General features: G+C 43.7%; 1 protein-coding gene across 16 annotated transcripts in view; it reads right to left on the reverse strand.

Annotated features, from left to right (window-relative positions):
- PTPRF (protein tyrosine phosphatase receptor type F) overlaps nucleotides 1-24473 on the reverse strand; it is a 1261345-nt gene that overhangs the window by 209422 nt on the left and 1027450 nt on the right. For all 16 annotated transcript variants that reach the window (XM_073643643.1, XM_073643644.1, XM_073643642.1 and 13 more), the window contains one exon: nucleotides 21475-21632. In XM_073643643.1, the coding sequence (XP_073499744.1) occupies nucleotides 21475-21556 (82 nt within the window). In that variant the 5' untranslated portion in view covers nucleotides 21557-21632. The remainder of the gene's footprint in view (nucleotides 1-21474; nucleotides 21633-24473) is intronic.

Genomic DNA, 24473 nt, shown 5'->3' on the forward strand with positions numbered 1-24473 from the left:
CTGTGTGATGGTTCCTTCAGTCTATGGGTCATGGATGGCGCTTTATGATGGCTTTTTCAATATCAGTCTATGGGCCACCCCTGGACTAAAATGGTTGTTGGGGCTGGTGAGAGCGTGGAGTACATACTCGTTTTCTAAATATGTGTGTGTGTGTGTAATGATACCGCTCTACTGATCTATTGTGGAGTTTACTATTACATTGGCCACTTTTTGGCAGATGGTATTCTTCTTGCCAGACCCATCGTTTTATATTGGGCACCTTAGTTGCTGCATATGTGGCGCCCCTGCGGGTCCAGTTGCCACTGAGGTACTGCATCTCATCCAGAGGTGTGGTACCCCACTCTCAGGTAAGGAGGGAGCACTACCCGGGACCCACCCACCTACATCCAACACTACATCACTCCAGACCAGCAGGCGGGGCAAGATGCACTTGGTCACTGCTGACCCCTGTCCCTGGCTGGAAGGGGGGGAACCAGAAGAGAGAGAACCATGTAGTGGGGGTGGGTGGAGGAAGAAGTTCAGGGGAGCACTGAAAGGAAGAGTATAAAAGGAAGGTAGAAAGTTCTAGAAAGGTCCAGTCCTGCTCAGGGGAGCAAGGAAGGAGTTCAGTGGAGAGGAGTGAGAGAGGAGAGGGACCCAGTCAAAGAGGCCCAGGAGGAGGAAAGTGAGGAAAGAAGACAGGAGTAATGAGGAGGGCTCCAGAGGGACAGAAGGGATCCCAGGGGCACGGCGAGTGCGGAGGCCACCTGTGCGCCCGAATTCACGCTGACGTGGAGGGATCAGGCAGCAGTAGGGGACCGGCTCCAGCCTAGTGGAGTACTTTAGGTCTCAGCTAGCAAACCGGAGGTTGCAGCATTTCAATTGCTGCAGCCACACTCCACACTTAATCGCCGAAAAGGTGGCCATAGAGGACCAAGGGGACAAAGAGGACATCGCCCAACAAGGCCCGTGGCCACTGGCTTGGGACACTGGGTGTGAGGCGCAGGGCAGGAGGGCGAGAGCCAGCGCAGTGAGACGACCTGGAGAGGTACACAGAACGGGGTCCCATCCAAGTGCTCCTGAGATACCTGAGAGTTTGCTGGACCCCTACCCCGGAGGACACAGAACGACGTGGGCGGTCATAACCGGCTGCAGCGGTAACCTGGAACTGCCTAGAACTGTGAGTAAAGCCTGAAGACTGCACCCCACTGTGTCCTTGACTCATTACTGCGTCACCAGCCCTGCACTACACCGCACCAACAACATCTACCTCTACAATTCATCATTTACTGCCCTGGAGCTTAGCTCTGCCTGTGGAGAGCTGAACCAACTCTGCTGCGTCACCATCAGCTCCAGAGGATCTGCACCGCAGCGGCGGCCCCATATAGCCACATACCACGGGTGGCATCACGAACATTATCCCAAAAACTTTATTCCCCTTTAATAATTTGACCGCCGGGGGCCACGGACCGGGTCACTGTCACCGTGACTACCCCGAAAAGGACCAGCCCGGCTACCGAGTACCCCATGGCCCCAGGGGGCGCGTCACATACAATACTTTACATTATATGTGTTTTCAACCACACCGTTGGTTCTATTATTACTTGTAATTGTTAACTTAATTGTCAATTTTGTTTCCATTATGTAGATCATGATCTCAATCTCTTCTGAGCTTTGTGTGATGCTTTTATTATTCCCGTGCACCATGTTTTTTTGTAATTGTTTTTTTCATGGCGATGCTTATTTTGAGCAACTCACACCAAAGTGCTTTACATTTATTCTGGCACCATTACTAGATTGTCTTGTATGAATGATGTCTCCTATTGGATTTTCCATTACATTTTTAAGTCTCTCTCTCTCTGGTAATGTCTCCATCTTTCCCTGCAACTAATTTTTAAACCCTTATTCTTGCAATTACAAAAAATACTTATTTTTAGCTCTGTATTTTTCTGAACAAAGCTTGTGTGTATGGCTCCTTCATTAGATCTATGGGTCATGATGCTGTGTGACGGCTTCTTCAGTTTCAGTCTATGGGCCATGGTGCAATCTGATGGCTCCTGTAGTAAGTTTATGCATTATTGTGCTGTGTTAGGACTCTATTAATATTGGTCATTGTATTGGTCATTGGACCATGGTGCTGGGCAATGGCTACTTATTCTTGCCATAGGATAAAGTTGGTGACTAGCACAGGCACCAGCCATACAGATGAGGAGTCTCACATTATATGGTTTGCAAATCTGTCTCTAAAGACTGGACCTGTGAGGGTCGGTGAACAAGTCTCTGCACACTCACTGATAAAATACCACTGCCTCTGCCATTGCCTTAATACAGGGAGGTCAAAGGATCTATACCAAAATGCTAAGTGAGACAAATCTGTCGCCCCAGCCAAGGCGTAGGGCCGCAAATCTCTGAAGAGAGCAGCGGCTTCTCAGCACACTCCTAAACTTTGAATAGAAGCTTTGTTTAATCCCCACATATAAATCTGAGATCAAACGGGAATATAAAAGTCAGGCAATCAGGGGTGGCTTTACTGACACGGATTTGGGAGCAGATGACTAATGGTGGTGGTGACATGGGGGGTTTGGGACTTGTATTGTCTACCACAAACTGAAATGAGGAGTTTAACAGCTTCACATTTCAGCAGAATAGAAGGACCTGTAAACATTCCTGGATGCTGGAAGAAGCCGCTCGGAAAAGCTTAACAGTGACTTTTCTTCCTTGCGTGGTATACACATATGAATGCCAGGAGCTGACGCCCTCGACTGCCAGGCACCCCCCCACCTTCCAACTTTTGCTCTGGTAAGGGGCCCCATTCACAGCCTTTTCTATCAGATGCCGTAATTTCCTGCAATAATATACCTGCCATGAATAATTAAGCGACACAATTTACTTCTGTGCTAAAACACTGAAGAAGCCTCATACATCAGTGCTGGGAGCGGCTGAAGAGCAACCACTAATTGGTTCCTCCACTCCAGTGCTCTATGCATATGGCTAGGGATGTGGTGGAGAGGCCATTAGCGTCTGAGGCTTCCTCCACCTCCAGGTCTCACAGCGCTTCCCCACTCTCTATATTCTGCATCCTTACCACGCTATATATTTATGATGTTATTTATGTAAATGGCTTTTAAAAAGGATTTTCACTTCTCGTCTTAATGCTTCGCCATTCTGCTGATCTAGGAAGACCCGGTCCAGATAATGGAGTATTATTATAAGTTCTTGGCTCCTAAATCCAAGAATAGAAGGAAACTGCAGCTTCAGGGATTACAGGGATTTCCCCTACAGACAACCATGACATACTGATTGGTACCTAGCCCCCTAGTTTCCTGCGGAGGAGGCGGCACATGTGCAGTCCTTCTCTATAAAAGTGAATGGAAGATCCAAAAGAAATCTCATTCGTGACTCTGCTGCTTGTCTGGGAGCTGCCAACAAAACTTTATTTATAAAAATAATTAAAGGGTCATTACGAAATCTATAACAGTGTGGTGGCGTTAGAAGGTTCTCGATGCCGGGTGCAAGGAAGTTAAAAGGGGTATTCACATCTCCAAGATCCTATCCCAATATGTAGTAGGTGTAGTAATAATAATAATAATAATAATAATGATATTAGCAAATAGCTCAAATTAGAAATGTAGTATAGTTCTTCTGATTCGCTATGTCTCTTCATGTGCAGGCATTGCAGGACCTTAGGTATCCATGGTTATGACCACTGATATAGTGACAGCTAATTGCTAGTGGTCATAAACATGGATACCTAAGATCCTGCAATGCTTGCACATGAGGAAAGAGACAACGCGAATCAGAAGAACAATACTTCATTTCTAATTGGAGCGATTTTCTAATATTATTATTATTACACCTACTACATATTGGGATAGGATCTTGGAGTAGGGAATACCCCTTTAAAGCATCTGCATGAAGAATAGTGCGGTCAGCCACTCATTGGCCTGAAATGCTCAAATATTAGGAAACAATAGATTAAAGTTACTTCTCATACAGTTAACTTTGTAAAAATGGCTGATAACAGAGAGCAAAAGATTCCCTTACAGACTTCGTGTCCCTTTAAGGTTAAAAATTGTTCCAAGCCGGCTATAACCCAGTGCTATGAAGATGACATTCTCTCTTTTTGCGTTTTAATCATGACAAGCCCGTGACTATTGCACGCGCCGTACGAAGGTGACCTCTACCTAAAGTGTCCATGTAACGCTCCCTTCAGGATGAATGTATGCAAACGAATGCAAATGTATGCCTAATAATTTATATATGAGCCTGTGATGATTTATGGGAGTTTATTCTGATTACTTTCATATTCTCCGCCGCTGCATTATTTTATTATGCTGAATGTACAACACGGAGGATTCCTATAGAGACAATTAGAGAATAATTCATCACAATTATTTAAATTGCATTTTTGCACAAACCTTCATTAATTCAATGAAAAACGAAATAACGTGCGGAAAATGTGCGGTCATTCGTTATTATGGATAAGCAATGATCAGAATTAGAATTCTTGTGATATCCAGAGTGTGCCGCTCCTTGCAATAATATGCTGAGATTTGTAGTTCGCCACCATAAAACAACATACAATGAGGACAGTCCATAAACTGAAAACGCTGTCACATTTTTAGCCAGTGAATGGTCAATGTTTTTCATGTCTCATTTGGCCACAAGGGGGAGTATTTTTATATATATAAATTTCTACAAAAAAAAAAAAGTGTGTGTGTGTGGGGGGGGGGGGGGGTAATAATGGTGATACATGTGTCTTGTACTTGTCACCACCACCGCACATTTTATATAAATGAGCCACAGAAGACATGGGAGCCTCGGGCCTCATGACGTAAATCTTCCTTGTCACAGACGTTATTTTGCAAATTATTTCAATTGCACTTAGTTTGATGAATGTTCCCTATTGTCATGGCACGGCTCGTAGCTTCTGATTCATGTTCAGCTCACGTATATTATAAAATATGGAAATATGAACAGTAATAAGGTTATACGTTTATTGTACAATATATAAAATATAATTAACAGAGTAGAGTCCCTGCAAAACAACTCTATGCACAGTGATTACATGTGAATTCTTCCTAGTCATCCATCATCATCATCATCATTAGTAGCCCTATAACTGCTCGCTTTCCAGCAGCTGTGAAACCTAAGCTTTTATTTGCTCAGTGTCAGACGATGCATCTAGAAATTTGCTGAATCTTATAATCCTTTGATCTCCGGAAAAACCAAACCGAGCTCTGCAGGCTGGAAGGATTGCTAGGACTGTGAAGCCCGCCATACAAGTGATTATTTGGCCGGCAGCAATTTCGACCATCTCTCCCATACACAGAAGCGCTCGATCTGCCAAGCGATCATATGTCCCTTATGAGAAAGAGAACAAAAAGACTGGCAGTCCGAAATCAGCCATGCTGGACACATACCTCCCCCGACAATATATGGCTCTCAAATGATGGCGCATTGTCCGAACCCATCGATATTGGCGTGTTTGGCTGTCATTATTCCAATGTGTATAGGGAGCTTTAGGCTCTGTTCACACTACTGGGGATCAGTCAGCACTCTCCTATTGCCATAGGTATTAGAATGTTGAAAGATCAAATTAAAATCAATGGCGGCATCCGAATCCATTTAGATCATTTCAAAAATGGATCTACCAGAGTATTCTTACTTTCCCTATTAAAAAAAAAGGTTCAATGATGTTGACAGTGTGAAGGCAGTGTTTGCTCAATAAGCAGAGGACAGATACAGGTTAAAAGTATGAGGGGTGTCCATTTGGGGGGGGTGTCTTCAAAGTCCCTTGTGTGAATGGAGCGGTAGTTAGCAAATAGGACCACCACTTAAAGACAGTGGTAGTTGCACATGATTGACAACCAGCTCATTCACACATCGGACTTTAGAACCCTGGTTCTTGCAACCAGTGGTTGGACCCCCGAATCATACATTTATCACTAATCCTGTGAATGGATGTTAAAATGTTGTTTTTTGGGCAGACCTTTCATTTTTTTTTTTTTCAGTTAAAGGTGATGTTTGGAGGAGCACATTACTTTTTTCTCATCTCACAGACTCTGTATTGCAGCATGTCTCCAATACTTGATGTATTACCAAGGAACGTAGAGACTCAATTTGCCCCCATACATTAACCTTTTTAACAATATGCAGGTCAGAGGATGTGAGTTTTCTGCTGAAGATCACAGTATGCAGGGAGTAGATTGCCTATGTCTCTTCTACTATGTATAACAAGGGAAGACTGGTATGCTTTTTGCCACCCTGAGCTTACTCCATTGATAACCACCCTCTGCTTTCTATCACTCAGCCAGCTATTTACCCACTTGCACACATTATCCCCCAGACCAAGCATTCTCATTTTATATACCAACCTTTTGTGTGGCACGGTATCAAACGCTTTGGAGAAGTCAAGGTATACAACATCCACTGACTCTCCCCGGTCCAGCTGTGAGCTCACCTCCTCGTAGAAGGCCATCAGGTTTGTTTGGCAGGAGCGATTCCTCATGAATCCATGTTGATATGGAGTTAGACAGTTATTATCATTAAGATATTCTACAATAGCATCTCTAAGAAATCCTTCAAACAATTTACCCACAACAGACGTTAAGCTGACTGGTCTATAGTTCCCAGGGTCACTTTTAGACCCCTTTTTGAATATTGGTACCACATTTGCTTGGCGCCAGTCTAGTGGGACAGTCCCTGTCCATAAAGAGTGCTTGAATATAAGATACAGCGGTCTGTCTATCACATTACTTAATTATTTTAGTACCCGGGGGTGTATGCCATCTGGGCCTGGTGACTTGTCTATTTTGATATTATTTAGGCGTTTCTGAACTTCCTCCTGGGTTAGGTGGGTGATATTTAGCGGAGGGTTTACTTTATTACTCCGAAACCTTAAAGTGACTATACATTTCCCAGTATCATCACACGACCTGGTGCCCTCCATTTGCCTCCTCTGCTGAGATGGTTGTTCCTTTCCTCCAGTTTCCATGATGGCCACTGCAATAGCATGGGGAGTGCCTTGGTAAGACTGAACCAGACACAGGAAAGGCAGGGACGGCATGGTTTAGATCAGAGGTCCCCAACCTTTCTGACCTTGGGAGCCACATTCAGCTATGAAAGAGGGTCGTGAGCCACATTCAGCTCAGAGGGGGTCGCTAGCCACATCGAGCTCCAGCCCCACTCACAGTAGTGATACCCAGAGCCCCATTACCAGTATAATGACAGCCAAAGCTTTTCCACTGAACTCACACCAAGGCAGTATGCCAAGCTCCAGGGTTTCCTATGTTACCCCAATTCAGATCTGGTCTTCTGTGCAGGGCTACACACAAAAGTCACCATCTAGAGATCTACTGTTAATAGCTGTTTTCTACACCTGGTGCTAAAGCACCAAGCTGGCAGACAGCCGCGAGCCACACATCATGGGCCTGCGAGCCACATGTGGATCTCGAGCTACAAGTTGGGGGCCCCTGGTTTAGACTTACCATTGGGCTCCCAAAGTTACGAGAGGGGCCACCTTGGAAGCATGAGGAATGAAGTGCAGATCTGAGCAGATGAGGCAGCGGAAGGCAAACCTAGGGCACCCAGAAGGACGACAATACTTTTGAAATGCTTAGTCAATTCCTATAGTAGAGGGTCAGTGACACCCTTCTAAACCACCACCTCTACATTAATAGCTGTAGCATCAGGCTTTTAGACCTGCTTTCGTGCAAGAAGCAAAAGTTATAACAAGGACAGCTTTATGCTAACAATCTCCCCCTGGTCATCTAGTGTTCTGGGGATTAATCATGTCGATCAGGCTGAAGCCATGCCTCTAAGGTGCCACAGTGAAGATTTCCTGGCTAAGTAAACCGTGCATTTGCCCAGAAGACATGGCTTTGCGTCTATACAGAGGATAGGCATTGCCCATATGACTAAAAGGAGGTAATTAGACAAGAGCACACACACATGGTTGTTCAAATTTGTGGGTTACACAATGTAATATGAAACAAATGATCTAAATACATAATAGTACAGCTATTAAAGAGCAGAAGGACACAGTAGTGGTTGTGGTGCAATACAACTGAAAAGCTCCCTTTAAGAACAGGGGGTAAAACATTGTTAGATAACGTCTATGGGAGCGATAAAGGCGGCCTTGATGGGGGGTGACGTCTAATATTAGCCAGATAAGTGTAGACAGTCGGTATTGTCACAATCATATGTAACCCTGACATGCCTCATATTGATAACCAGCATCCGAGCAGTCTTAGATAATTGTTCCTTGCAGATTCTTCTCAAGCTCCAGTGCACATCTCACCCTACGACATCTTAATCTGCGTTAATGATCAATAATTGTCCTTCTCTACTAACGCTCTTCTCATTTGCAATGTTTCATTACATTCCATCAGCAGTGGCACCTGACACCCCAGGTGCTGATCCACCTGCATGATTGTTTCCTTGGAAAGATGTTAGCAAACCTTTCACCGAGGGGGAAACGATGGCATTTAATTGCCAAGCTTATAATGAATACAATGAGCAGCGCCGTGGCTTACAGCATGTTTAGCAAGGGGGACAGTGTCCTGCTTCAGCTGCTAGTGTCTGGCTTTCGCCAGCTAATCAGACAGAGGAATCCAGGCTGAAATGTCAGATCAGCCATTAAAACTGCTCACGTCTTAATCTCAGTTTCTCCACCAACCTATGAGGTGGATCAGAAGGCAGAGGAAATGTAAAAAAGGTCACGGCACGCTACAATGACATCTAACAAGTGGACAAACCTCGGTGGACAAGCCGCTGATGTGAGACTTCTACAGAACAAAGCTGCCGGGATATGACGGGAAAATACTGCAAGTTTACGTCCATGTGAGTCTACGGATCTCTATAACAAGAGCTGCTTATCACTACTAGGGACTCGATAGAACTAACTGTGTGATGAGCCACATAGAGGTATTGCTGAACAGGAGGCTACAAGAGGAAAAATGAGACTTCATGAGGAAACCGCGTCAGGGGAGCTTAAGAATTGCAAAAAAAATAGAGATGCAATTGTGACAAAAGAAGGGCGCCAGGAACAAAGCAGCATTGTATGAGTTCAGTCTCGGATTGAGGACCCAGAGTTCCTCTATGTACTGCCATATGATGCCTCAGTGAGGTGCTGTATTCTCATCTAGTGGAGCTTCCCACTATTTCTGTATAAATTCATGAACGCAAACCTCTACTTGATATTGTATGAAATCAGGAGACATCTAGTCCTGGCCCATAGGGTGGACATGGTCCCCATGACGTGTCTCAGGTGAGGCTTTCTCACCACATGGATGCTTCGGGACATGTGGATCAGCTGCAGCATGACTACCTAAATGATTATTCATATACGAGGCTGGTTACATAGGAAGAAGATAATGACTACTGTGACAAGCTGAAGCTCGTCATAGGGCAGCAATGAAATGAGCAATGTGTGGGAATGAAATGACCAGAAGAAGAAGTTACAAGGAAGTTGTTTTTCTGAGTACTTAGAAAAGAGGAATTTGGTGGGGAAGAAAAAGTTGCAAGTTCTACAAAAGCAGTAAAAGATGTATAATTGATAGCGTAGCCAAATACATGTAATCAATGCTACGGATGGTGTTAGAGAGGCCACACACCTGGCAATAGTGACTACACCTGGCCATAATGACTACACTTCACAGGTGTGGCACGATCCCAGAATGTAGAGCACGTAATCACTTGTGGACCCACGGCAGATTAAACAATTAATGTAATTATAATCTATTTGTTTTTCTGCAAATTCCTCCCCACTCGGCGCTTTTTTTTTTTGTAAACCAGAGGTGAGAACCTGTTCTATGTAAGGTCTGTGATACACAGGTACAGATAATAATCTGCATTCATCACTCACAACTTGTACAGACAGCTTCCTCCCACAACTGGACCAGCCAGTTTTTCTCCGGGTCAGGAGGTTCACCCATCAAATACTGGCAGTGGGGCAGGACACATATCGGGTAAAAGGTGCAAGGGAAAAAAATCTGTAAAATGTCTACTGAGCGACATTGCGAGGAGAGATGCCATCTTTAGCTGCGGCAAAAATGGTCAGACTTGGCAAAGACTGGATCCAACATAAAGGAAACCTCTAGCACTTATCTGCAGAAATGCAATACAGCCGATGCCCTCTGCATGGTTATATGACCATGGTCAGCACGTGATGGGCAGTGATCTATAGCATATGTGCCGGATTGGGACCATGGATGAAGCTGTACATACACTTATATATACATTTCATATATTGTAGCTGCCTAATGTCGCACTTTTGTACTCTGCACACTTTTGGTCTCGTGCCCCTTTGTGTCTCTTCACAGCCATATCCTTTTAATGAGGCTTTTTGGTCTGCTCCACATACAGTTGGAGCTGTGATCTCTTCCTGTCAGGGCAGACGACCTGTAAGTAAATTTCACTCATTAATGACCAGAAATAAAAGTTTAGACTTCCACTTTGAGACATTGCCGTCAGGGGTATTGATTGCATCGAAGTGTGAATCACAGAACGACCTCTGTCGCTCGTCTACTTTGTCACCAGCAGCCGGGCACAAAATAAATGAGCGGAGACAACCAATAACGTCTATAGCCCTGAGGTCAGGCAGGGGCGTCATGTCCTGCAGGTTCTCTTTATATGGGATTTCAGTTTCTTGTTCCATTGCTGACAACCAGCGCTGCTAAAGATTTTTTTTTTTAATTTTCATTCATTTCTGATTCTTTGGGATGACAACCAGTCACGGCCTCTAATACAGAGACCACAGCGCTCACAGCCTGCACATCATGGATTCCGCATAGAACTGAAATGTTGTGGTGAGCTACAATCCTATTGATTTTCTCCCCTATAAAACTCTACCAGCATACAGAATCCGTGTCGGTACCTCTGGAATTCAAGGAATATTTCATGAAGTGGATTCAGGGGCTTAAAAGGACATATATATGTATATACACACACTTTCATGCAGATTTTGTTATTGTTTATTTGCTGCTTCCTAAATGCAAAGGTAAAGAGGTTGTCCACTACTTTTACATTGATAGGTCATCAATGTCTGATTGGCCGGGGGTCCGGCACCCCTGCCGATCAGCTGTTATCGTGGCGGCCCCCGGCCGGAAGTACTCACTTGCCGAGCTGCCCAGTCTACTTGTAGTGGCTACCATAGGGGACTGCACATCTGCCTTGTATTGATTTGAATAGGAGGCGGATGTGCAGTACCAAGCCTCGGCCACTACAAGTAGACAGAGCAGCTCGGCAAGTGAGCATAGCTGATCGGCGGGGATTCCGGGTGTCGGGCCCCGGGCGATCAGACATTTCCTAACAATAGGCCATCAATGTAAAAGTAGTGGACAACCTTTTTAAGAAACTTTCTAAAAATAGTTTTCATTAAAAAAATGACAAGCTTGATGAAGAGGCCTGAGTAGTCTCGAAAGCTTGCAACTAGTTATGGTCCAGCATGCTCATTGCTGGAAATTTACGAGTATGCTCAGGCGAGCACCTATTATCTTCAGCGTGCTTGGGATTAAAATTTTCGTCGCTCCGTGAACATGATTACCCACTGTTTGACAGCTTTAACATATGTGAGAAATGCCTATTTTTCCAGCATTCCTCACATGTATTAAAGCTGTCAAACAGTTGCAGACTGCCCGAGTACAGTCCGATGTTTTCCACAGACTGACTGACTTGCATGGCCGAGTGCAATCAAACTCGGGCATGCAACAATTTCTTTCTCGGACAGACTCTGTCTTACTTACTGGGTGGTACACAGCCCCATTAGAGAAAAACATGAGACTTGGATCGGGCTGCAAACCACATATCAGGGGATCTAAACAGGAATAAAAACACATACGTAAAAATAATTTTCCCCCACTTCTATTGGCATTTAAAGGCTATGGACACTTTCTAATTATCCTTCGGTTACGCATTGGTGTTTTATACTGGGGGCCTGATCTTGGTTCCTCTGCTCCAGTATACTGTTTCCACAGTTACTGCCCCGTACAATTATGGTCGTGCCAGGTACTGCAGTTTATTCCCCATTCACACCAATAAGATGGAGCTGCAATATAAAACACAGCTGCCCGTAGGATTAACCGCTATACCTGTATATTTTCTGGAAGAATTAACTGCTGCACCACATCTTCATTTTGCTGATCTACATGAGTATTGGAGGTTGGATCTTCAATCAATGATGGCCTTTCCACTTTAAGGGATGACTCCATACAGGTATTTGTAACCTTGGTTTTCAAGGTTCCCTGACATAAGAGCCATCAGAACAGGTGGGTGTATTCTTCTATCCTCAGGATGCATTTTCTGCTATCTATGCATATTTCTTCTACACCCGAAATCTATCAGTCTTTGTATAAATGGAATGCTTGGATGAAACAATAGGCGTGCGGAGGAGTCTAGTAAGACGAAATTGTCATATTCTATAGCTGGATACTTTTCATCTTTTCACTGTAAGTGTTTTTCTACCAGCTCTGGATCATTGTACTTGACTGGGAGATTTTAGACATGAGGAGCGTATTTTATGCACACTTCCACTTCAAAGTTCAGAACTTTCAGGCAAAGTGCTATTGTATGTAAAGATGTCGGGGAAAAAAAGTTTTACAAAAATGAGTCAGAGTCACCAGTTATCTCTATTGTCAGAGATGATTCCTTCCTTTAACCACCTGATTTTCTCTGGAGCAAAATTGCATAGTCTACAAATTGTAGCACTTTCCCGTGATTGCACAGCCGCCGGACGAGTCTTTTCTGGCTAATGGTACCTGAGACAAAGTAGGAGGTTCAGTTTGTCCCAATATCTTCAACTTACTCGATGCCTAATACTGAAGTGTGACATTTATCAGATTACAATTTTGTCAATCCCAAAATATAAAATAAAAAAATGCGCTTGTTTGTTTGCATACAATAAAAAAGTTAAGATTTTACAGACTGACACAATATTTATGATTATACATCCTATAAACTATATAATGATCGACAGGGTCATCACTGAAAATGCAACCTATATGTTTGCAAGAGAGCAGTGGTGATAACAGAGAATGCAGCCTATCCATTCACTAGACAGCAATGGTGATATCAATGAGAAAGCAGCTTTCCCATTCAGAAGAGACCAGCAGTACTGAAAATTCAGTCTATCCATTTACTAGAAAGCGGTGATGATAACAAAAAGAATGGAGCTTATTAGGCTGTGTGACCACGATGCGTTTAGTAAGCGTTTCCGCAGTGGCAAAAACGCTTAAAAAACGCATGGTAGAAGGCCTGCCATGTTCCCCAATGATAATCCGCTGTGCTGTGCACATGCTGCGGAAATTTCCGCTGCGGATTATCATTGCGGAAAAAAATGCAGCACTACCAATTATTTCGTGGAAGCGCTGCGTTTTCGCCGCCATTGACTGGCATTGAATAGCATAATATCCGCATCACTGCATCTGTACAAGCGAAATCCATGCATTTCAATGTGCGGATGGTACCCGGGTCTGGAGAAGAGGAGACTCTCATCCGGACCCGGGTACCATAGAACCTGTAAAAAAAAGAATAAAATTAAAAATAAATATTATATTTACCTTCTGATGGCCCCCGGTCTCCTTCTCTTCACTTGCCGGCAGATCGCAGTGGACTGAAGGACCTGCGCTGACGTCATAGTCATGTGACGGCAGGTCCTTCGGTGTACCGCGAGCTGCAGGCAAGCCAGGACGGAGCGAATAAAGACTGCGGGGGCCATCGGAAGGTAAGTATAGATTTATTTTTTCATTTTTTAACATTCTTTCGGTCACACTATATAAATCAATGCCGGTTGCATCATTGACATCATTGAGGATGCAGCCTATCCATTCACTAGAGAGCAGTGACATCACTGAGAATGCAGCCTATCCATTCACTAGAGTGGTGACATCACTGAGGATGCTGCCTATCTATTCACTAGAGAGCGGTGACATCACTGAGAATGCAACCTATCCATTCACTAGAGAGCAGAGACATCACTGAGAATGCAGCCTATCCATTCACTAGAGAGCGGTGACATCACAGAAAATGCAGCCTATCCATTCACTAGAGAGCAGTGACCTCACTGAGAATGCTGCCTATCCATTCACTAGAGAGCGGTGACCTCATTGAGAATGCAACTTATCAATTCACTAGAGAGCGGTGACATCACTGAGAATGCAACCTATCCATTCACTAGAGAGCAGTGACCTCACTGAGAATGCTGCCTATCCATTCACTAGAGAGCGGTGACCTCACTGAGAATGCAACCTATCCATTCACTAGAGAGCAGAGACATCACTGAGAATGCAGCCTATCCATTCACTAGAGAGCGGTGACATCACAGAAAATGCAGCCTATCCATTCACTAGAGAGCAGTGACCTCACTGAGAATGCTGCCTATCCATTCACTAGAGAGCGGTGACCTCATTGAGAATGCAACTTATCAATTCACTAGAGAGCGGTGACATCACTGAGAATGCAACCTATCCATTCACTAGAGAGCAGTGACCTCACTGAGAATGCTGCCTATCCATTCACTAGAGAGCGGTGACCTCACTGAGAATGCAACCTATCCATTCACTAGAGAGCGGTGACATCACTGAGAATGCAACCTATCCGTTCACTAGAGAGCGGTGACATCACTGAGAATGCAACCTATCCATTCACTAGAGAGCGGAGACATCACTGAGGATGCAGCCTATCCATTCACTAGAGAGCAGTGACATCACTGAGGATACAGCCTATCCATTCACTAGAGAGCCGTGACATCACTGAGGATGCAGCCTATCCATTCACTAGAGAGCCGTGACCTCACTGAGGATGCAGCCTATCCATTCACTAGAGAGCCGTGACCTCACTGAGAATGCTGCCTATCCATTCACTAGAGAGCGGTGACCTCACTGAGAATGCAACCTATCCATTCACTAGAGAGCGGTGACATCACTGAGAATGCAACCTATCCGTTCACTAGAGAGCGGTGACATCACTGAGAATGCAACCTATCCATTCACTAGAGAGCGGAGACATCACTGAGGATGCAACCTATCCATTCACTAGAGAGCGGAGACATCACTGAGGATGCAGCCTATCCATTCACTAGAGAGCAGTGACATCACTGAGGATACAGCCTATCCATTCACTAGAGAGCGGTGACATCACTGAGGATGCAGCCTATCCATTCACTAGAGAGCGGTGACATCACTGAGAATGCAGCCTATCCACTCACTTATGAGAAATGGTGATATTAGAGAAGGTGACCTATCCATTTACTAAATTGTATAGAATCTTGATGTTACTGAAAGGGCAGCCTGACAGGTGCACTTCATATCATGCATCGTGTATTATAAATGCTCACAAGCCTAATATTTAATAATAAAATCCTCTCACATATAAAAACTGTGCCGCACCTTTTAATGCACGATAATTAAACGTTATCTCAGGGTCCCTTGTAGAGACAAATATTACACAAGCTGTTTAAACAAAGTTGCGTTGTAACCTGAATCAAATTCAATAGTACGAGCAATATGTGCATCCCAATAATCAGCTCAAATCCTGAGATAATCCCACAGCGCTGAGGAATTGCCGCCCTGCACGAGAATAAACATGTTTTAATCATACGTCTATGGGAATTATCAGGATGTCACCGTGAAATCCACCTTATGTCAACAATAGAGAACCGCGGAGGGAATAACGTAGGTGCAGTGATCAGGCGATTGTCTTTTACGTCACTTCTTTATAAGTTGATTGTGGAAATTTATAAGGTTTTAGCAAAAAATGTCCAGCATATTAAAAGGGCTACACTACCTATTAATGTAATCACTGTAAAAATATGCTATAAGGGTGAACTGAAGAAAACTTCAGATGAATGCATTTATGCTTGATGCTCCATTAGAAGGCAATGCACTCAATCTGGGGGTCTTTCAATTGTAGATTTTATCTCCAGGTGTATAAAGGAAAAGAAAAAAAACCCTTGTTGTCATAAAATGAACATAACTTTTTGCCCCTCCTTTAAAGGGGTTGTCTACTGCTCGGACAACCCCTTCTCAATCACTATATTCCCCACTTATAAAATAATTCCATTTCATTCCAGTGTTGATGGCACTGGCTCTCCCAAAATCTGCAGCCAATCAGGGGCTACTTCACCGTCGCCTCCTTTTGACAAATTGGACATCCGGAGGAAGTGAGTGGTCAGATGCAGCTATGACATGCTCTAGATGTCTGATTTGTCAAAAGAAGGAGACGGTGAAGTTGCCGGTGATTGACAGCAGGGATTGTGTGACAGAATGTCAAGTGAGCCCTGGAGAGCTATTGTCGACATTGCTGGAACAGCGCCGTTATAGATGCTATTATTCTACTTGGGGGAAACAATGATTGAGAAGGAGGTGTCCAAGTGGGGGTCAACCCCTTTAATATGTTTGGTCAGAGCAGTAGTTGCTACGTAGCTGAATGCAATCCATTTCTCCCTGTTTTCAGTAAATTACGGCTGTAGAAGCATTTATAAGCAGTTCTTTTTTATAGTGGCCCTTTAAGAGTCTGCACTGTGTTGTCTAGTGTGATTTTCATCCCGAGGTGGAAGTAATGTTTAATAAGAACGTATAAGATGCGTGTCTCTCTCTCTAGATCAGAAATCACTTCAATTGCGCGCGGTGCGTTTAATTAAATAGCACAGTTCTTTGCATCTCTATTAAAGCAAATCTTCTTACAGTTGATGAGCGCAGGGCAGGAAATAGCAACCAAAACCGCACAAGCTTCCCTGTCTGGAGCTGTAGGTGAGTGGTTCTGGTGAGGACCAGGACATTAGATGGGTCAGGGATGAGTAAGCGTCACTTAAGGGCTCCGTCTTGCCAAGGGCTATCCAGACCTGTGAGGAGTAATGGGAAGTTTCTAGCTGAGAGCTAAACACTGAATCCAATTTAAAACAAATAACGCCGTGTTCCTCGTCGCTGCTCCGGTGCCACCTTCTTTCAGGTTTTGATTCTGGATACGTGACATAGTCTCAGGCATTCTCCTAGAAATAAGGCATGGGGACGGTAGGGGAGGTCAAACATTTCTTTTCAGCTTTTAAACTCAAGAAGAAATGAAATTCTCTTAAGCCCCTGCAGACAGTTCCTGAAAGCAAGCCAGATATGGCTGACCTGGAGGGAACGTGTAAAACAATCACCGGGAATCAGCTGAGCGAAGGTTTAATGGGCTTACGGTCACCGTGACAGATAAACTGACAGGTCACCCAGGAAACGGGACGGATATTTCTTATTTTCTGTTATTACGAGGCTTCTTTTTTTCCCAGCAATCCAACGCAAAGAGGGAAAAAAAAAAAAAAAAAAGAAAAAAATCAACCTGTTATTTAGCGGTAAGTTCAGTCACGTCTCTATCCAATTAACAAGTCAGAAGAATGACGCGACATTGTTTTCAAGGCTTTCTGAATGCAAATGGGCATTTTACATGCAGAAGATAGAGCGTTACAACAATAAAAGCAGAGACTCAATTCTCGTAATATAATATTACTGCTTACGCTAGAAAATAAAATGGAAAACAGGTTTAGCAATAGAGAGAAACAGAAATGACTTTCAGCGGCAGTTTCCATTGCAACTTTTTCTTTTATTCTGCAGTTTTCCGGGTGAGTGACGAGGCTGTGCAGTGACAGTGACTCTGCGCTCACTTTCCGCTTTCTTGTACTGTTTTCGCTGCGCGGTTCATGAGGGAGATGCCCGAACCTTCTTTAGTCCAACGTCATCTACGGGAAGAATCATGAGGCTTCTCTACACATAAGCGGCCCCACCAAGATCGCCAACTTTTCCCTAATTTATAAGGGTGGCGTTTAGTTTATCAAAGTTTTACCACTGTGTTATTTCAAATTGTATTCATCAGCTCATGAGATCCACCAAGCTCTTATGTCTATTGCGGCTTTTATCTATTGTTGATGACAACCTCCCTTGAAGTTGTCACAGCTCATCAGTGAATACTGTTATAACTCTGCTAACGTACAGAGATCAAAGTTTTATCAAGAAAGTAAATCCTTTAAAGAACATTGGTGATGGAAAAGTGATGTCACTGAGAATGCAATCTGTCCATTTACTAAAGAATGGAGGTGACATCACTGAGAAGGCAGCCAATCAATTCACTAGAGACCATCAGTGACATCACTGAGAAGGCAGCCAATCAATTCACTAGAGACCATCAGTGACATCACTGAGAAGGCAGCCAATCAATTCACTAGAGACCATCAGTGACATCACTGAGAAGGCAGCCTATCAATTCACTAGAGACCATCAGTGACATCAATGAGAAGGCAGCCAATCAATTCACTAGAGACCATCAGTGACATCACTGAGAAGGCAGCCAATCAATTCACTAGAGACCATCAGTGACATCACTGAGAAAGTAGCCTATCAATTCATTAAAGAGCAGAAGTGACATCACTGAGAAGGCAGCCAATCAATTCACTAGAGACCATCAGTGACATCACTGAGAAGGCAGCCTATCAATTCACCAGGGGGCAGGTGTGATATCATTAAAGGCAGCTAATCCATATAGTAGAGAACATTAGTGACATCACTGAGAAAGCAAACTATTCATATGGTAGTAATCAGAGGTAACAATCACTAAAATGCAGCCTATCCATTCACTTGAAAACAGCAGTAATAACACTGAGAATGCAGCCTATCCATTCATTAGAAAGGAGTGGTGACATCACTAAAGACAGCCAAACCATATACTAGAGAGCAGCAGTGAAATCATTGAGAAGGTAGCGTATCCATTCACTAGAGAGCAGCAGTGACATCACTGAGAAGGCAGTTTATTCATATATTATAGAGCATCAGTGACATCACTGAGAAAGCAGTCTATCCGAGCACTAGAGAGGAGCAGTGACATCACTAAATGCAGCCAAACCATATACTAGAGAACAGCAGTGAATTCATTGACAAAGTAGCTCATCCATGCACTAGAGAGCAGCAGTGACATCACTGAGAAAGCAGCCTGCCTATCCATGCACTAGAGAGCAAAAGTGACATCACTGAAAAAGCAGCCTGCCTATCCATGCGCTAGACAGCAGCAGTGACATCACTGAGAAAGCAGCCAGCCTATCCATGCACTAGAGAGCAGCAGTGATATCACTGAGAAAGCAGCCTGCCTATCCATGCACTAGAGAGCAGCAGTGACATCACTGAGGAAGCAGCCTGCCTATCCATGCACTAGAGAGCAGCAGTGACATCACTGAGGAAGCAGCCTGCCTATCCATGCACTAGAGAGCAGCAGTGACATCACTGAGAAAGCAGCCTGCCTATCCATGCACTAGAGAGCAGCAGTAACATCACTGAGAAAGCAGCCTGCCTATCCATGCACTATAGAGCAGCAGTAACATCACTGAGAAAGCAGCCTGCCTATCCATGCACTAGAGAGCAGCAGTAACATCACTGAGAAAGCAGCCAGCCTATCCGTGCACTAGAGAGCAGCAGTAACATCACTGAGAAAGCAGCCTGCCTATTCGTGCACTAGAGAGCAGCAGTGGCAATACTGAGAATACATTTGTGGTTTTTTCATAAAACAATTTATCTAGCAAGCAGCAGAAATAGTGGGGATCAGGGGTGACAATTAGAAGACTACCATGTTATTATATGGAACTGATACGCAGAAGTATTATGTGTGAATTCCTCAGATAAAGCAGCGCAGAGCTGGAACTAGCACCTGCCAGGTCATTATTACCATAGACTCAAGTATTGGCCCTTCTCCAGCACAGACTCACAATGAAGAGCCACTTGTCTTCTGCCCCATCCCAGCTACACCAGTGGATTTACACGGTCCAAGCTGGTACGTTAAACAGTTTTAATTCATGTTAAATACAAAACAATACAAAGGACGGATGAGGCAGTAAAGCCTAATAATGATGCAAAATAATTATATTATACAGAGTATTACAAGCAGCAAGCTATTCCAATCCGCAGAACAAAGGCTCCGCTCAATGTGAAGAACAGCACGGAGACGCTTTACTGAAACAAAATAATACACTTTTAGATAAGAGGCCATTGTTATAAGGTCTGTATAATACTAACCACATCTGAAGCCCATAAATCAGCAAGACTGAGGTTGGACAGATATGCACCAATCTAGCGTGCGAAAGTATGTAGCATTGTGCACTATTCAGTGGGTAAAAGTATGAAGAAGCATACTTCTAATTTTTTGGGCTGGGTTCATGTTTCCTCTCGCGGGCCAGTCATGTTCAAAAATTGCGGGCTTGCCTAAGGCTGTTTGCGGCTCTGTCCGGTCACCCGCATCATCGATGGGTGCCTGCTATTGAGACTAGCACTGACCTGTCCGTAAAACAGGCGAGAATAATGGAGGCTGCCAACATTGATGTGTAGTTGTCTATCTGCACACGGACAACACACTGACTTAATACGTACGCCATAATGTAGCCTTGGGTGGACCCAGAGACAACTGGGCAATGCCTGTGACTACAAAGACAAAAGCTCACGTCAAGGGTCTTTAGCCAGGGGCAATAATTTAATTCCTGAATGTTCCCCAAGTTTAAACACAACCAAAACACTTGTTTGTTGAGGATAGCATCTTTCATGTGGGTATAAAAAAAAATATTTTTTTTTGCCACTGGTCAAGAGTACAACCCAATTGTGCTGCTGGTGATAATGTAAAATGAAGGAACAAACTATTGCTTGTATGAACCGCCATTGCAATCATTGCTACATGGCTATTAAAGTAAACACAAGCTCCGTTTTCCGATCTTTCTATATTGTCCATTGGCACCAGCTGAGGGCAATTTATCCTTTCACCGTATAAATGGACATTTAGGTCCAATATGTTGTGCTGTTAGATTTGTAGCAAAATGTGACTACTCTGACACTGCCTAGAATTGTCTGGTTTCTTTTCATAATCGATTTTGTAGAAAGATTTTAACCGAGATCAACGATCTAAACTACAGCTACATAAAGTAGTACATGAAGTAAAAGTTGGCATATGGATGAAAGCTTCTTGTGCAATTATATAATTTAAATCAGTAAGGGTTGACATAGGGATCAATTGTCCCTTTACTAGCTCCTTATTGGGCTAAACAAACACTGAATTTGTATTGTGCCTGAATTAAAAGGGTTTTCTCAAGTTAAATCTTAAGGAGCTTCCTGCTTTGCGGTGCGCTCCTGAAGATGGACAGTTCAGACAAGTGGCATGGTAGCACCAATGGCACAAACTATGTTTTCTGCTAGGTCACCTGCAGAGGTAGGGTTGCCTCTGCAGCACGGGTTAAAGCACAGGGGGACTGAAGCTTGCCGTGCTCAGAAGAGTGTGAGCAAGTTGCAAACGTTGAGTCTGCTCGCACTGCAAACTCCTTGCCAAGGTAACACGGCCATGGTGTCTACAAAAATAGGCAACAAGCTGTACACTATAGAATTAAAAATCCCTCTATTATATAAGTACTTTGCAATTTTATCCATTTATGAACACGAGACATACCCTTTAAAGTTCAGAACAATGTAAGAATATAATAAAGAGAATCCAGCAACTTACTGTCTGCCTCAGTCACGATGATAGCAGAGAAGAAGAGCAGTGCCAGGACGATGAGCTTGGTCTGGGGGGAGTAAGGCACCATATTTAAAAGCGGTCTCCTCTCCAGGCCAGTTGTAAGGTGGTCAATACATCCGGCGACAATGGTTATAGATACACTCCTGCAGAGAACAGAACATAGAGGTCACCATGTGCAGCAGCAAGAGGACATTGAGCAAGAAAAAACAATATAATATATTAATATATATATATTTTTTAGATATTCTGTTAAATTATTAAGAAAAAATAAGGTGTCTAATTATTGACCAAAATGGCAGTGTTCATCATGGGCAATGTAGATTCAGTGTAATGATCACATAACATCGTACTATTCTGTAACAAACCAATTATCCTCCTACTCGTCCCCTGATTCCAGTCCACCTGCACACCGTTCTGTCAATCAATCATCGTCTTGTCACACCGGACAGCAGGATCCAGCCTTTGTCGGCCATTCCTGGCTACATGACAGATTCCATTAAACAAATCAGCAGGATCCGCCCGGAGCAGAGCTTACAATACTCAATACACAGATGTTCCAAGACCCCCACGTTAGGTCTACACCAATACGTCCCATAATAAGGAATTATATGCTATATATCAAGGTCTGTGCATAGTCCACATTGTGCAATTAGCTGCTGATCTCTTACAAGGTTGATTGCCCTGGGGACTTTACATATAGAGCTCCAACTTTTGAAAACCATCTGTTAGCACCATGACAGATAACCAGTGAACAGTAAAGAGGGGCTACATCTTCAGTTGACTGTTTTGTTCCCATTTTCTGCTGTAAGAACATTAAATTCAATGTGGATGTGAAAATATGAGGCCACAGCGCATCACCCCTGCCCCCACAATCTACGGAGGAACAGATGTCGTACTGTCATCTCCATGCCTTGATTTCCTGGGGAGCAGCAGAAGGAAAACATTATTAATGAAGGAGGCTCATTCTATTATTCATGTACAAAGACTGATCACTTTCATATGAACTCATTCCCTGCAACAAAATGTAAGCCGTTCTGGCACAAGAATGGACCACCGGGAGTGGACAGAAAGTTACTAGGCCACAAGAAATGGAAACACTTTGTATTATACACAGACAATATTTAAAGGCTTATTGGCAACATGGTGCAAGTGGAGGATTGCCGGGTCTGTCGATACCCACAGGAAAAGAAATATGGCGATTTGGAATTTTGATATCAATAATTCTGGCGCCGTCACATCTCATGTATCCGAACGACGACATCCATCATTGTAACTCTACTGCAATTATGTCATTGTGCAATCCAAATAATATGCACCATTGCAGCAATCGGTGGCCCTCGCACAACTCCTGCTGTATATAGGTTTAATGCTCAAAAAAAAGGCAATGGGTAACAAGCAAAGAAGTCAATTTATTACTCAGTTGTTTACACTTGAATACCCCCTGCCATGACTAAATAATTCCCCACCATACACACAATGACCACACAATATGAATAGGGCACTTTTGTCCCCCGTCTGAAGGATGCATCCATGCGAATACTCGACTGTCGCTCCATTTTTAGGGGACTGTTGGAGAAAGTCTAGCACTGTACTGGGCAATTACCGGCAGACCCATAAAGAACGTGTCACGATTCCTTCGCTCAGTGTGACTGGGACTCAGTGATGGACAGCTCTGTCATCCTATCCTGGGGCATGCTGAGCTGTCGGTGCTGTGATTGACAGCTCAGTTGACCTATCTGAGACTGGGATTTCTCGAGGGGCTCCCTGTTCTTAGAAATTGCCCTGCTATTTTAGTAAGCTGTCTGGCCCAGATCTCTGCCAGTCAAAGCTTCTGCTCTCTGGTGTGTGTTTGCCTGATTCCTGTGCTGTGAGTTCTGATCTACGGCTGCCTGACCTGTGGACCATGTTCTGACTATCCGTTATTTTTTGCCCCTTTGCTTAGATCTGCTATTTCTCTGGTATTCTGACCTCGGACTTTGACCTGACCTACGCCTTCGTCTTTTCCCTTAGTTTACTACGTGCTCTCTTGGTACTGACCCTGGAACATCTGACGTCTCTGCCTCACGGCCTGTCTGTGAGTAGTGACTAGCGTCACAGAATAAATGTAGAGGGTGTTGAGCATGCACACTGCTACTGCATTCAGACGAGAGTCACATGTGCCCATTCTGGCAAATTAGTGGTGTTGTTACAGTTGAGACCATCATCAATTGCTGGAATAGGGCGCTTTTGTCTCCCGTTTGACTGGAGTGGCACTATGCATGCTCGACCGTCTAATCATTCATCTAAATCTAGAAGTCAAAACATCCTAACAATAGCTGGTAATATTTTCTTTCTAGATTACCATTAAAGAGACCAAATACAGAAATTTCCAAAATATATATACACTGCTAAAAACTGGATGGTCTTAAAAAGGCTCTTGGACTTCCGGGCCTCTATAAATTGTAACCCTATTCAACTGCCCAGTTTGTCACACTCTGACAAACCAGTTCTGTCTATAATATGTATTCATTATAACTTATCAAGTTATAAGGGCCAGAGCAAACTGCTTCAAAAGTCACCATATTCTTGAATTGATTCTGTCTCTTTGTGTCCAATGAAGTAGAGTTCCTGTTAAAGTAGCAGACCTGCGGCTCCTGACGTTGCCTCCATTACCCGAATAACAGCTTCTTTCCGTACCAAAATCAAGGCTAAATTACTTGACGGAAAAAAGTAACGGCGTTTGTAGAAACATCAGAAGACCATTTTCTTCAGTGTTATTCTCATTACATACTGGAAAGAGCGGCCAAGAAGGATTTCACTCTACGATTCTTCTCCTGTTATAGGTTACAATTTCCTGGATAGCGGTTAGAAATGTGGGATACATTTGTGTATTTGACCGTTATTTTATTTTAACATGAGCCAAACATATGCTGCAAAGAGCAAAATGGTCCCAATGGAAGTACAGTCACATTCTCAAATTGCTATGAAAAACTGTAAAATGTATG

This window comes from Phyllobates terribilis, unplaced genomic scaffold (assembly GCF_046119375.1).
Source record: "Phyllobates terribilis strain yellow unplaced genomic scaffold, ASM4611937v1 Scaffold_8__6_contigs__length_399053987, whole genome shotgun sequence".
In the NCBI taxonomy this organism is placed as follows: Eukaryota; Metazoa; Chordata; class Amphibia; order Anura; family Dendrobatidae; genus Phyllobates; species Phyllobates terribilis.